Source organism: Schistosoma haematobium, chromosome 5 (genome assembly GCF_000699445.3).
Source record: "Schistosoma haematobium chromosome 5, whole genome shotgun sequence".
Classification (NCBI taxonomy): domain Eukaryota; kingdom Metazoa; phylum Platyhelminthes; class Trematoda; order Strigeidida; family Schistosomatidae; genus Schistosoma; species Schistosoma haematobium.
This window is the reverse complement of record NC_067200.1, coordinates 1,691,131-1,705,350: the sequence shown is the minus strand read 5'-3', so window position 1 is coordinate 1,705,350 and position 14,220 is coordinate 1,691,131. Positions and strand designations below refer to the sequence as shown.

The following is a 14,220-nucleotide window of genomic DNA, read 5'->3' as shown; positions in this document are numbered from 1 at the left end:
CAATGTGTAGTTTGGAATGAGGTTTCAGTAGACATGGGACAGTGTTTTGAGCACTAGAATCGTTGGCGATGGTGACACTTGGGGGGGAAGCCGAAAAAAGAAGTTTAGAGGTGAAAGTCGATGTAGGAGGAAGAATAGGAAGTGAAGACGGAGGTTGATTATGAATACAGTGGTCTTGAGTGCTGTTAGAGGTATGAGGGCGGTTATCACTTCCCGGTTGTCCAGAGCGTGGAAGGGTTCTTCTGGAGGTAACTGAAAAGGAAGTTGGATTAGAGGTGGTCTTAGTAACCTGGGAGCGTGACCGCAGTGCCCAAGAGACAACTGCTTGAGGTCGGTCACACACGACCATTTTATGTGTAATTTTTGTGTTAGCTCCGTACTTGTTGAGACCTTACCGCCGGAGACGAATATCCATGGGATAGGGTGAGGTGTGCATTTTTTGGGTCGACCTTTTCTAACCGCACTCTTCCTTGTGAGAAGGCAGCATCGCTGTCATGCTGGTTGTCTGAAGGAAACACCTTACTGCTGCCACACCTCTGTACAGTCAACAGTACGACTTCGCCTTCGGACCTCGGGTTTGTTGCTTTTAGTCTTACCGCTCTTCAACCGACCTGTCTTCCATGGTAGCACCTTGAGTAGCGGTTGTTCCAGCCAGTATAGCTCGGTTGCCTCATCACGATAGGCAAGCCCGACCACCACATCAAGGTAGCAACAACGGTCGGGAAGGATAAGAAGAGATAAAAAGAATATCTAATATGTTGGGGGACCAATAATGACAATAATAACAGTAATAATTATAGATACGAACATAAGCAGACTTCATATATTATATTATACATACATTATCCTAAAACATCATATTATCGAAGGTATGTTTTTTTCTGGTGCTTAGTTGTTATATATGCATATTTTATAAGATACACTGGTATGTGCTACCAATGTTGACAGATATAAGTAGTATATATCATCAATCAAAATTGAAATGCCTAATAACAGAATGTTAAGGAGATCATAGATTGTTGTAGAAACAAAAGAACAATCAAGTTGAAGATGATTAGTTGATAATTTCCAAGTAAATTATTTATTATATTATTCTCAGATTTTTATTAAGACATTCTATATTCAAATATATTCGATTAGTCCATATTAGTGGTCTCATCCACACAAAAGCAACGATAAGATAGATACCTGTGGACAGTGCATATTACTTATCGGTTGATTTGTTAATTTGTTAATTGTTCACAACTTTCCACATGTGGTCAATAAGTTCAAGGTTCGAAACCCACTTCATTTATTTGTTTTTAGCATAGAAAAATCAGATAGTATCAGTACAATATAATTTGAAATCAACAATAAAAATTTGTAAACAAACTATAAACTATGCTTTAATCATATTGTTATTAGTTAAAAGAAAAGAAATAGATAATTAGATAGATACTACTAACACATAATTGGTAGTAGTAGTAGTATTAATAATAATAATTCTGATAAAACAATACAATGAGGTTTCTTTTATATAAAAAAAAACAAGAGAGAGAGAGAGAGAGAGAGTAAACGAAGACAAAATGCATCAATGATTCAAGTGGTCACAATAGAAATAGTCAATAAAATAAAGAATAAAAGAACAAGTTCCATAAACAGTAATGAATTGTAATGAGTAATGATCTATTCATGAATAGATTCATCAGCTGTAATGTTTATGTTCACCTTTAAAAGAGAATAATTAGAAGAAAAAAAAACAGGAAAATATTATTTCTTAATTATAATAACATGGTAAGTAAAACAAACAAATGAATAGTGGCTAGTAGTTAAGTGGATAATGCGATGTTGTTTGAAGCAAACGGTACTGATGTTCGAGTCTCACAGTGAATGTAGGTAATATCTACCAGCTGACGATTATTCAAACAGGACAAAACACGAATTCTGAATTCCATTACTAACCATCAACCATTTTTATTTATCAGGATAAGAGTTCTGGAGGCTATTGTGTTGTTTGATTTAGATCACGAACAGATTGATGTTAGGCGGTCATTAAAGACCTGAAAGCACAGGGCGATCTTTTTTCCCTATTGTGGGACCCCTCGGTAGTGTGCATCCACGACTCCACTCGTGGGACTCAAACACAGGGCCCTCAGCATCGTGCGCGAACGCTTAACCTACTGAGCCGGCTTCCAATGGTGTTAATATGTAACCTGAACCAATACACGAAATCGCGCGATCATCTTTGTTTATTTGAATGCAATTAATCAGTCTCTTATTGGTATATGTGCATCTAGTGCGGATGGATAGTGGCCAGCAGTGGAATCTAGGAGGCACGTTTCGTAGTATTTGGGACTCGTCAACTGGATAAACCTGTACCTCAGAGTTGTTCATCACTCTGGGACTCGAGCTCAGTAGCTAAGTGGATAACATGATGACGTTTGAAGCGAACAGTAAGCAAGAACAATCAGGTTTGTTGAATAAAATGAATTCATTGGTCTATTTCACGGCTTTTCATCATCTGCATAGAAATTCCAAAAGCAGGTACCAAATTGATATGCGCCACATAAGTCATCCGATTTGTGAGAGGGCTTGCATACTGCCTGTGTGCCCAAACCGAAGAAGGTGGTTCTGTTGGAGGGCCCCACACCCGGAGCCTTCGACTTAAATGTCTGATCCAAAAGGCAGTAGAGCGATGTCAGGAGATGCAATCCTATTTTAGCTGATCACCAACAATTGGTTCATACGCCATTTGTTCACTCAGGATCCTGGAGCCCATGTTCACTATTGGTTTGAAAACCGAGTTTTCCAACTCACTTAGGTAAATCTTCCATATCGACCAACCCAGTTAAAGTGCTGAATATTCGCTTTTCGTCCTATCAATTTCGTAAACAACACCGATTTCGCGAGAAGGCAGTGATTATACGCATGTGGAGCATTTCGAAAGGGAGAGCTGACTCTCCACACTCTCAGTCGTACCAGGGCATTTGTGAGGGCAATCAACAATCAAAACAAAATGTAAGAAATGTCATGTTATTTGAGCTAATACATATATTTATATCTTCATCGAAAGAATTTAATTACCACTTAAGATTAGATAAATACAACTACTCAACCATCAATCACACTGTTCGATTAGAATCTTCCAAATGAACTTAGCAAAAATCAATGTTATTTTATAGTTCAGTTAACCTGGAAGCTTTTGACGGCCATATTTCGTTCTAGTATGCGACTCCTTAGCAATGCGCATCCATGCTCCTGCTGGGTACCAGGACCTAACGGTCTTGCGCGCAAATGCTTAACTTCTAAATCACTGAGTCATTACTTATTGCATGCCAACTCATTGGTCATTTTCTTTTGTTTACAAATTATCAAGTTGATGTCAATAATTTAACTTATGAACAAGTTATATTTAATTTCAATGGTTAAGATCATTAGTCAGTTGAAGCTAGACCAACATGGAAAATCTGGAAGCACTGGATGGCCGTTTCGTTATGCTCACTAGTGACTGACTTCAAGAGGTTTATCCTGGAGTTCTCAGTGAGAAGTAGTGACCAGTGGAGTTCAACCAGATCTGCTGTGAGATAGTAACTCACTGATGACAATGGTGAATGTGTCGCTCAATTTCGTGGATTACTTGAAGTTAGACATGAACACTGTTGGATACCAACCCAGTGGTTAAGTGCTCGCACGCGAAACCAGTAGGTCCAGGGGTCGAGGTCGAGGATGCTCACTGCTGAGAAGTCCCACAATAGAACGGGACAGCCATCCAGTGCTTCTAGGTTTCCCATGACTCATGATCTTAACCATTGAAATCACTATAAATATCCACACACAAAAAACCCATCTTATGTGTAATTATTAAATAAATAAACAACAACTTACTCCTTCAATTATTCGATTACGAACATTATTTACATGAATATCATCATGGATTTGTTCAATTCCTTGTTGAATGTGTTCAATTGGATATGAATTATTATTGTCTATAGTCATAGTAGAGTTATTGTCTATATTTATAAAATGATTCAATTGATTTAATGAATTATTATTATTATTATTATTATTATTTTGTAATGATGAATATTGTTGATGACGTTGACAACAATAACAACATCTTTCTTCGTTATCACCTACTTGATGTTGACGGTGTTGTCGTTGTTGTGGAATATGTGAATGATCTGTGAAGGAATGTTTACATTTTAAGCATACATCATTAAATGATGATGATGATGATGGTAATCTGTTAATATGATGTGAATTTAATGTAGATGATTTTTTTGCTATTGATGGTGTTGTTGTTGTTGTTGTCGTCGTCGTCGTTGTTTTCATCATATAACCAAGTGCATGTTCATGAAGTAAATGTCGATCAGGTCGTGTTTCATCTTCTTTAAATATAGATGATTTAGGATTATAATATTGTTGACAAACAAAATGCCATAATGGTGAATTATTTGAACGTCCATGGGTATTTTGCATATCCTTGAAATATAAGAGAGAGAGAGAGAGAGATAGCAAACAAACAAAAAAAAAACAATTCATTCAATGAATAAATAAGGCAAAACTTTAATGCAGAGGTGTCTGACGAAACCTCAGAACGGATTCCGAAAGCTCGTTTGGTTTTTGTCAACTTACGTCACCTTTGGCGAAGGCGAAATATCCGTCTTTCAATAAAAGGACGAGTATACTGCGCGGTAGTCCGTTCTGTTTTAATTTACGGCAGCGAAACATGGCCATTAAGAGTAGAAGATTTGTTAGTTACTAGTACTTGATCATAGATGTATTAAAGATATTACTTGCATTTGCTGGGATCACCGGGTAAGTAATAGTAAGGTTCGACACAAGATATAATGGAATGAAGGTAAATTAGTTGACGAGGTTGTGGATCTTCATCGACTGAGACGACTGGGCCACGTGTTACGTATGCCTAAACACCGATTGCAATGCTAACCGGTGTTGGGGATGGTTGGAAGAAGGTTAGTGGTGGCCAAACCAAAACGTGGCATCATTGCTTGAAGTCACGAACCTCTAGTCTTAACCTTGTTCGTAGATGCAGACTACTTGGTTGGGGTCCGCGTGACTATCGTAACCAATGATTGGAGACTCTTGGTGACTTGGATGACTGCAGGATTTGATACGCGGCGTTTATATCGATCGATTAGTGACACGTAAAACACGTAGTGAACGACCTAGTGCCCTGATTGGTCTCGCAGAGTTACCCGTAATCCGGCAGTATCAGAAGGAAAGTCTCCGGCCGAGTGTATGTTCGGAAGGAAAATCCGGACAGTCTTTAACAGTATGTTGCCGCCCAGAAAGACAAATAAACCCACAAATGAAGATCGTCAGGTCAGTCGTACCTTCCAGGTGGGTGAAAAGGTACTTCTCAGATCGTATCAAGGTAATAGTAAGTGGGAACCAGGTGTCATAGAACGTCGAATCGGAAATGTACTGTACCTAGTCCGGAAAGGTGTCGGAAAATGCTTAAGACATATAAATCAAATGCAAAGAAATGATAGTACAGTGGTCACAGAAAACCGACTCCCATTTCATTTGCTCGTAGATTCATCTCAAAAGAACCATCATGAGCGCAAATATCGAACTTATTGTTGTTCATTGGCTACCATGAGACTACATTTCTTCACGTTGCTTCACTGCCTTGTGGATCAGACCTTTCGGTCAGATGCTTCGGGTGTAGCCCCCGAAGAAAACCACCTGCTTCGATCTGGGCAGCATCCTAGCTCTCATACAAATGGAATGGCGAAGCGTGGCGCATTTGTGTACTCGATGTATTCAAATAAATAAATAAATGTCTCTTGGTGAATACATTTATGATTGTTGATGACCATGTCAAGTGTATGAAGATATAAAACCATTTTCACATAAGCAAACGCTATCCGTTGATGTTCTAATTGTGTGTAGGTCTGGCTATGATAATATTTAGCGAAAATTCCACTTTATCGATACTTAAACATTATTAACCATAAATAGATTTATCCATTTCACCCTATACTGTCAATTTTTCTGAAAGTTACTGATGATAATGCAACTAAAACAAGATAACTTGGAGAACTAAGTCAGAATCGGCTATTTATTATTCGCTGAAAACTGATTAAATTCACTACAAACCCAACTCTGTTGGATAAATTAGATGAAAACCGGTATAGTTCGATCTCTCTTGAGTTTAATACAGTAGTCACCAGTTCCAGGGTTTTATACTGCAAAGAGATATTTGAACAGTTCACAAATACTTTAAGTTTATTCCTATTAGCAACACAACAGCATATTAATTTGTATGAGATCGTAATACAGTTTATCACATACTTGACTTTTCTCACTCCAATCACATTAATTGATCTCAATTCATCAAGTTTCAAATTAGATTGGATGATGACTTTCCAATTGCGACAAATAAGGACAAATGAAACGTTATGAATTCAATTTAACTGAAGTCGGCGCTAGATTTTAAGACATTTTTTTCTACCTACTTATAAGTAGTTAAATTTTGTATGCAGAAATTCGGGTTCACCAAACAAGATGAGATTTACATTTGAATGATACTGAGGGGGATTTCTTTTTTAAAAAATTGTTTGTTAATATAAAATTTGTTTGAAATTGGTTGTTACAAATAAACATCACAACTTTAGAAGCCACCATAATATGAATAATCGATAGCTTCACAAATCAGTGATGTTTGTAAATAGACCTAGGATAACCTATCTGAGACTACTAACTACCATAATACCAAATTTGAATACTTTTAACCGATTAACAAACTTAAAAACAAGTGAATCATAATGGTGATACACTTAGTTTATTGATTACAATCACATCCATGTAATTGAAAGGACTTGATCAGTATTCAAGACTAAATAGACAAAGAACTGGTCATCGTAGTGGATAGGACACACATTGAGGAAAGCACCCAACTGCATCAAAAAGCAGTCCCTCACTTGGAATCATCAACCCCATAGTAGAAGATGAAGACGAAAGAAATGGATACAGATATTAAAAGAAGAAGAATGAACAACAATTGGATACAACTAGAAAGGAAGATCCAAGATAGAGTGGGTTAGAGAATGCTGGTCGGTGGCTTATGCTCCTCCATTGGGAGTAACAGGCGTAAGTAAGTAAATACATGACTGATCATCCCTATACTATTTGTTTGGATGATCAATTAGAATTTTAGTCAAATGAATTATTAATATTATTTAGTTAGTTAGTTATATAATATACGATTTTGGGCCAGGGTAATTTTACACTGGTTTTCTGAAGGACCAGACACTATCCATACCTTCAGGTGACAATCCAAACAGCATAGCTCAATCCCGTTTAACAGGAGAATCAGACACCGCCCAAGCTTAAAATCTGTATTTGATTGGGATTATGAACCGATTGATGTTAGACCACCATTGAAAACCTGGAAGCATTGGACGGTCGTTTCGTCCCATTGTGGGACTCCTCAGCAGTGCACACACACGATCCTGCCAGCGGGATTCGAATCCAAGGTCTTCCGTTTCGCGCGCAAACGCTTAGCCTACTAGACCACGGAGCCGGCATCCAGCGGGATCGTGGATGCGCACTACTGAGGAGTCCTACAACAGGACGAAACAGCCGTCCAGGGCTTCCACGTTTTCAATGGTGGTCTAGCATCAATCGGTTCATGATTTCAATTAAAAACTTAACAATCTCCACAACCCCTAAACTGTTAAAACTTGTAGGCTAAATAGTACAGCTCATTTCCGTTTCCAGGGAAACCAGACAGCATCCAGGCTTAAATTTTATAACTCGAGCAGTATAGCTCAATCCTGCTTCACATGAGAACCAGACACCATATAGGCTTTAAAACTTGTGGCGCAACCACACAGGCACCAAGCACCTTGGTGGACCATTCGCACAATTCATATACACATTCACGTCACATGTATAATAATTATTCTGATCAATGATCACGTGAATCAATTATGCACAGCACAAACAAACGAAAGTTGACTTATTCCAGTTACACGACAGTCAAACACATTAATCTTAGCAATAGCAATATCCCAATAACAATAAGAACATTAAAAAACAACTACCAGTATAAATGAAATCAGTTAACCGACAAACCAATTTTCTGCATAAACAATCAACAAAACGTGTCATTCACACTATCAATGATGAACATCCAATCTCATAATGAGACCTTCACAGCTTTACATAGTAACGCAACTGACCTCGGAGACGTCGACGTGAGTTCTGGAGAGAGTACTCTTTTGTTTGTTAAGAATGCATTTACCCCCTTGGAATCGGCTTGTCCGAAGATAGGGGCTAGCCTCCGTAAAGCACTACCCTTCTTGTAGTGTCCGAATTGCCCCCAAATGCCCAGGTACGACCGAGAGTGGCCACGCGTATATAGCCTCTGCCAGAGAAGTCCTATTCAATGCCTTCTCGTGACCGGGGTGTGGTTTATAAAATAGAGAGGACGAAAAGCGTATGTCCGGCACGAAGATAACGTGTACAAACTTGTGTATTTGTACACGGCCGAGAGTGGGAAGAGTCAGACCTCCCTCTTGAAATGGTCTCACATGGCTACATGTATACAACCACTGTTAGTGAAGTCCCGCTCACTATCTTCTCGTGGCGGGGGATATTGTTTACGAAATCGAGAAGACGAAAACCGAATGTCCGACAACTCAACTGAATTGATGAATATGAAAGATCCACCTAGAAGAGTTGGAAAACCCTGATTCTAAACCAATGGTGTACATAAGTTTTAGGATCCTGAAAGAACAAATGGTATATGAACCGATTGTTGGTCATCGACTACCATAGAATTGCATCTCCTTACATTGTTCCATCGCCTAGTGGATTAGACCTTCAGGTCAAAGGCTCTAGGTATAGCTCCCACCCATCGGGGAAGTACCACAGCCCTCATACAAATCTATTCGACGCCCCCCCCTCAATGACTTTCTGGTTAGCGTTTTTTTTAGCGAGTTAGTTTTCTACGGGATGGGGACGCTAACCCTCCTCCTTTATCCGGGCTTGGGACCGACAGTAGCCCCCGGAGGGATTCCAGGCGGAGTTCCCTCCCCCTCAATACCAATATCTATATGTTTAAATAAATCAATAAAGATTGTTATTATAAATATTAAACTTCGCCTAATGTCCCTCCGGAGACTACTGCCTATTCCCAATCCGAATAAAACAGAAGGTATCAGGCATTAAGGTTAACGATCTTATCTCGTAGAGAACTAACTTGCTAAGGAAGAAAAAAAAAAAGGAACATTAACCAGATAATCAATTCATCAAATATCCCAATGTTAACTTACTTTCACTTCTTCATATGCTTCAAATATAATTGTAACAAATAAATTTAATACAACATATATAAATAATGTAATAAATAAATATAAAAATAAACGACTAAATAAATAAATTCCAAATGGAGCATTTTGATTAATAATAGTAAATGTGACAAACATATCATCACCATTAATTAAACTATATAAACATTCAACTGTAGACATAAATGTATGAAATTTTACATTATATGGTCCTAATACAACCCAACCGCATAAACTGAATGCAAAAAATAAGATTAATGCACAAACACAAAAACGTAATAAACCCGGTATAGAACGTGAGATAGTACGAATAAGTAACTAAAAGAAAAAGAAAAGAAAAAAAAAAAGAGAAGATGATGATGATGATGATGAGAGATAGATGATCATTATGACATGAATAATTATGTTTGTGTCTTAGAAGGATATCATAAGGAATAATGTATTTACTTATGCCGCCTAAATAACATTCTCTATCTAATCATGTTCTAAGCAATCCTTTTTCATGTTTACTTACAATTTCTGACGTGATGTGTTCTTTGACCTTACACTACTTTTTGTTTCCATACACGATTCCAAATTAGGGCTTGTCTTGTGATGTAGTTTGATCATTTGTGTGATATATATGTCCTATCTATTTCTATCATCTTTTCTGAATTTTTTTTCTTCAGATGGAAGTTGATCAGTTTTCTCCAACACAATAGGCTATTGCTAATGATATCCGGTCAATCGATGTTGAGTATCCTGTACAAACAATTAAATACTTGTACCTTGTACTCTTTATCTTGTTAACAAAATGTTTTTTTCTTTTACCGATCAGTACTTACTTACTTACGCTTGTTACTCCTCGTCGAGGAACATAGGCCGCTCAACAGCATTCTCCATCCAACCCTGTTCTGGGAAATCCTTTACAGCTCCTTCCAGTTGTTATTCATCCTTTTCATATCTGATTCTATTTCCCGATGTAATATGTTCTTTGGACTTCTACTTTTCCGTTTCCCTTCAGGATTCCATGTTGGGGATTGCCTGGTGATGCAGTTTGGTGATTCGCGTAATGTATGTCCTATCCATTTCCATCTTCTTTTCCTAATTTCCTCTTCAGCTGGAAGTTGATTTGTTCTCTCCCACAGAAGGCTGTTGTTGATAGTATCCGGCCAATGGATGTTGAGTATTTTGCGAAGATAACTATTTATAAATACTCATACCTTTTTGATGATGGTTGTAGTAGTTCTTCAAGTTTCAGCTCCATACCCTAAAATTGTCTTGACGTTCTTATTGAAGATTGTGACTATGATATTGGTTGAAAGTTGGATAGATATATTTCTGTTTATTCATCTATAAGTTAGATTAATGATTATAGTCGATGAATCATAGTTAAACTTGTTTGAATGACATGGCTCAGAATCGTTAAGAATGTCGTAGATGCATCCACTCTTTGTGTTCTCTCAAATTCTAATCTTCTGAATTCTTCATCTCCCTTTCATTTTTTCTCTTTCCAAATTTATTTCACTGGATTGTGTGTACTCGTGTATAATTCATTAATTCTTCTTTGATCAATTACTGTTTTTCAAAGTTTACACGAATGTTGTTGAATCAATATTCAATGATGTGGAATTCCTATCACACGCGTGTTTCGTTTTATTTTGAACACTTCAGTCGGATGCACTTAGATCGTAGGGTTAATGTTCACTCCAATACTGGAACATAATAACCCTTGCTTCAAATATCAACACTTTATCCACTTAACTACTGAGTTCAGATAGCCACTCACTTGTGCGATGACAGTATTTGCTTTAAGTTTCACAGTGAAAATCAATCCTAGGATGTAGGTACATTCAATAAGAATTCTACTTCCAATTCTTGATATATACTACTTATATCTGTCCTTATAAGCAGCACATATCACAATAACTATGGTCGGTTAGTCAATTAGTCATCCGCAATATAAAAACTAATGAATATTTGAATAGATTCAAATGGCTAAATTGGCTCAGAGAGATTAAATTATAAATTAATAAATTTAAGTCTTGATTTGTTCAATATTTCAATAAACAAACAAAATTTAAGCAAATGTATTCTTATGTCCGGTGTTTTAACGGAGTTGATAGATACGGAGGATCAACCTAGGAGAGTTGAAAAACCCTGATTCTGAACCATTGATGTACATGAGCTCCAGGATCCTGAAGGAACTCATTGTTGGTCACTGGCTACCAAGGTACTTTAACTGATTCCATTTTACAGATCGTTTATACAGATAATTTATACTTAAACATATAAACATTGATATAAGAAGGCATCAAAATATATGCATGTCATACACTGACCAATTCTCCCGCTTCATCCAACCGGTCCCAGTGTCCACAAATTATACACGATATGGAATTCTCTGGGACGACATTCGTAGAACATGTCTAAGCCACCGAAGTTCATGTTTCAAGATAGTAATAGTGTGATTGTGCCTGAACACACACGATGCTGAATCTTTGCATTACTAACATAGTGTCGCCGCTACTAGATACCAGCAATCCTTAGGAGTCAAAGATCATCGACTACAGAGAATTGTGAGTTAAACAATGTTCTACAAGTGCATCACCCTTATATTAACATCATTTTCGAATCACATTGTAAAGTAGTTTGAATAATTTTGGTCGATTATTTCAACTTGAATTCGCGATTTGATAATCGTTATGTTACACGATTAAAACACTGTAGAAACACAATCGAGACGAGTTTCTAAAAAAAAACATTATGTTGACCATTTCAAAATCCAGAAAATCGAAACGACTACAATCACCCTTTGACGAATAAACATTTATACTACTTATGAGTAACATGAAATTATAAGCTAAAATGTGTTACAATCAGGCATCTAATCTGTGTGTATACTTACGCTGTTATCATATGAGAAACCAACATAGTATAGTATACCAATCCAGACAAGTAGTGCACCAATACCCATTAAATAAGTCAATGGTTCATATTTCACTTGAATCTATGAAATAAAATTAGCAAAGCAACAATAAATGGACATTGAAATTATTGTTTTATATTACAATATTATTACGAGTGTTTATCAAACTGATGAGTCACAAATAAGAAAAGCATGTCATCGCTTTTCACTGCTTCAGGATTGGGTTGCATCGACACCCGAACTAATGATAGGGAGTGAAGTAATTGAGCATGTCGACCGCTTCACTTATCTTGGAAGTGTCATCAGCCCTTGTAGTCTGGTGTGTAATGAAATCTGATGAAATCAGCACGAATACAGAAGGCTCGACTAGCTTTTGATAACTTACGTCATTTATGGCGTAGGCGAGATATCCGTCTACCAATTAAAGAACGGGTTACTGTGCAGCAGTTCATTCCGTCCTACTTCATGACAGTGAACATGACCGGCAAGAGTAGAGGATATTCGTAGGTTACTAGTATTCGATCATAGGTGTCTTCAAAATATTGCTCGTACATCCTGGGACCATCGAGTAAGTAACACAGTTGTTAGGAAACGGGTACTAGGTAAGGATGGCAAATCAATTGATGAAGTAGTGAAACTTCATCAGTTGAGATGGCTGGGACACGTGTTACGTATGCCCAACGACCGACTGCCTCGACGTGCTATGATCAGTGGTATAGGAGTAGGTTGGAAGAAAGCTAGGGGCGGCCAAACCAAAACATGGCACAAGTCCATGAAGTCACTGACAAGTAAACTGAGCCATGTTGGTGGGTGTAGACTACCTGGTTGGGATCCGCGAGATGATAACAACCGATGGTTAGAGGTCCTGGATGACATGGCTCAAAATCGTTTGCAATGGCACAGGTGCATCCATTCTTTGTGTTCTCTCAAATCCTAATCTTATGAATGTTTCATGTTCCTTTCTTTTTGATCTTTTCAAATTTATTTCACTGGATTATACTCCTTGGAAAGCATCTTCAAACTGTAATGTTTCCGATTACTGCTTATACTCTCACTATTTCTACCACTATGAGATTTGAATCGACAATTATATCTCTATGCTAATATGTGGTATGGCAACTTGAACTGATGTACGTACATACGAAATTCTACGTTGTTACTGACTGACACTTACAGTCACTAAATTGAATTACTGGTACATCAGTACAACGTTGACAAACCTCAGAGGAAACTGTTATGTTTGTATGCTATTACAATTCACTTTACTCGGTAAACGGAACGAAGGATAAAGATACACTTTCGGTATGTTATACTTGTATATATATACTTTAACAAAATTATTATTGTTTACTTTTACTACATAATCGATAGAAATTCTTTTTGTGTTTCTAAGTGAAAAAATAAAATTAATTTATAAACTGTATATCCATCATCATAGTAAATGAATCAATAAATATGCTCATCAACTAAAATGAATATCAAAATGGGGGGGAGGGAAGGGTTGTTGTCGATATTATAGTACGTTTTTTTTTGTTTTTTTGTTAATGGTTAAGATTATGAGTCAAATCAATCTAGACTATAGATGAAAAACAAAACAACACTGAATGACCATTTCATGTGTGTGTTCTAGGAATTTCTTTCTTTTTTTTCTACGTAAGATTTTGTCAGTTAAATCATGAATGATTTTCTTCTCTTTTATTAATCATAATTTCTTTTAATTATATAATCCAAAAGAAAAAGGTTTAAGGTGGTGATAATGTATTTCTTTTCTTTTCTCCGTCAGGAGGATGTAGGTACATACATCGTTTCAAGTTGCCATACCACATTAGCATAGAGATATAATTCTCGATTCATACCCCATAGTGATAGACGTGGTAAAAGTATAGTCAGTCAGTTAGCTACAACATAGGACCAGGCACATATATGCATCGATCCAAGTTGCCATACCTCATTAACACAACAAGATGAACACCGAATTCATAAAAGTAGTTAATTCAGAGGTGGTAACAT

At 37.1% G+C, this 14,220-nt stretch overlaps 1 protein-coding gene across 1 annotated transcript in view; it reads right to left on the bottom strand.

Annotated features, from left to right (window-relative positions):
• Nucleotides 1-221: 221 nt before the first annotated feature.
• Nucleotides 222-14,220, bottom strand: part of MS3_00008932 (uncharacterized protein) — a 48,351-nt gene continuing 34,352 nt past the window's right edge. The window contains exons 9-11 of the mRNA XM_051217274.1: nt 12,190-12,291; nt 3,865-9,620; nt 222-1,707 (exon numbers count right to left, since the gene is read on the bottom strand). Of these exons, the coding sequence (XP_051064651.1) occupies nt 9,279-9,620; nt 12,190-12,291 (444 nt within the window). The 3' untranslated portion in view covers nt 222-1,707; nt 3,865-9,278. The remainder of the gene's footprint in view (nt 1,708-3,864; nt 9,621-12,189; nt 12,292-14,220) is intronic.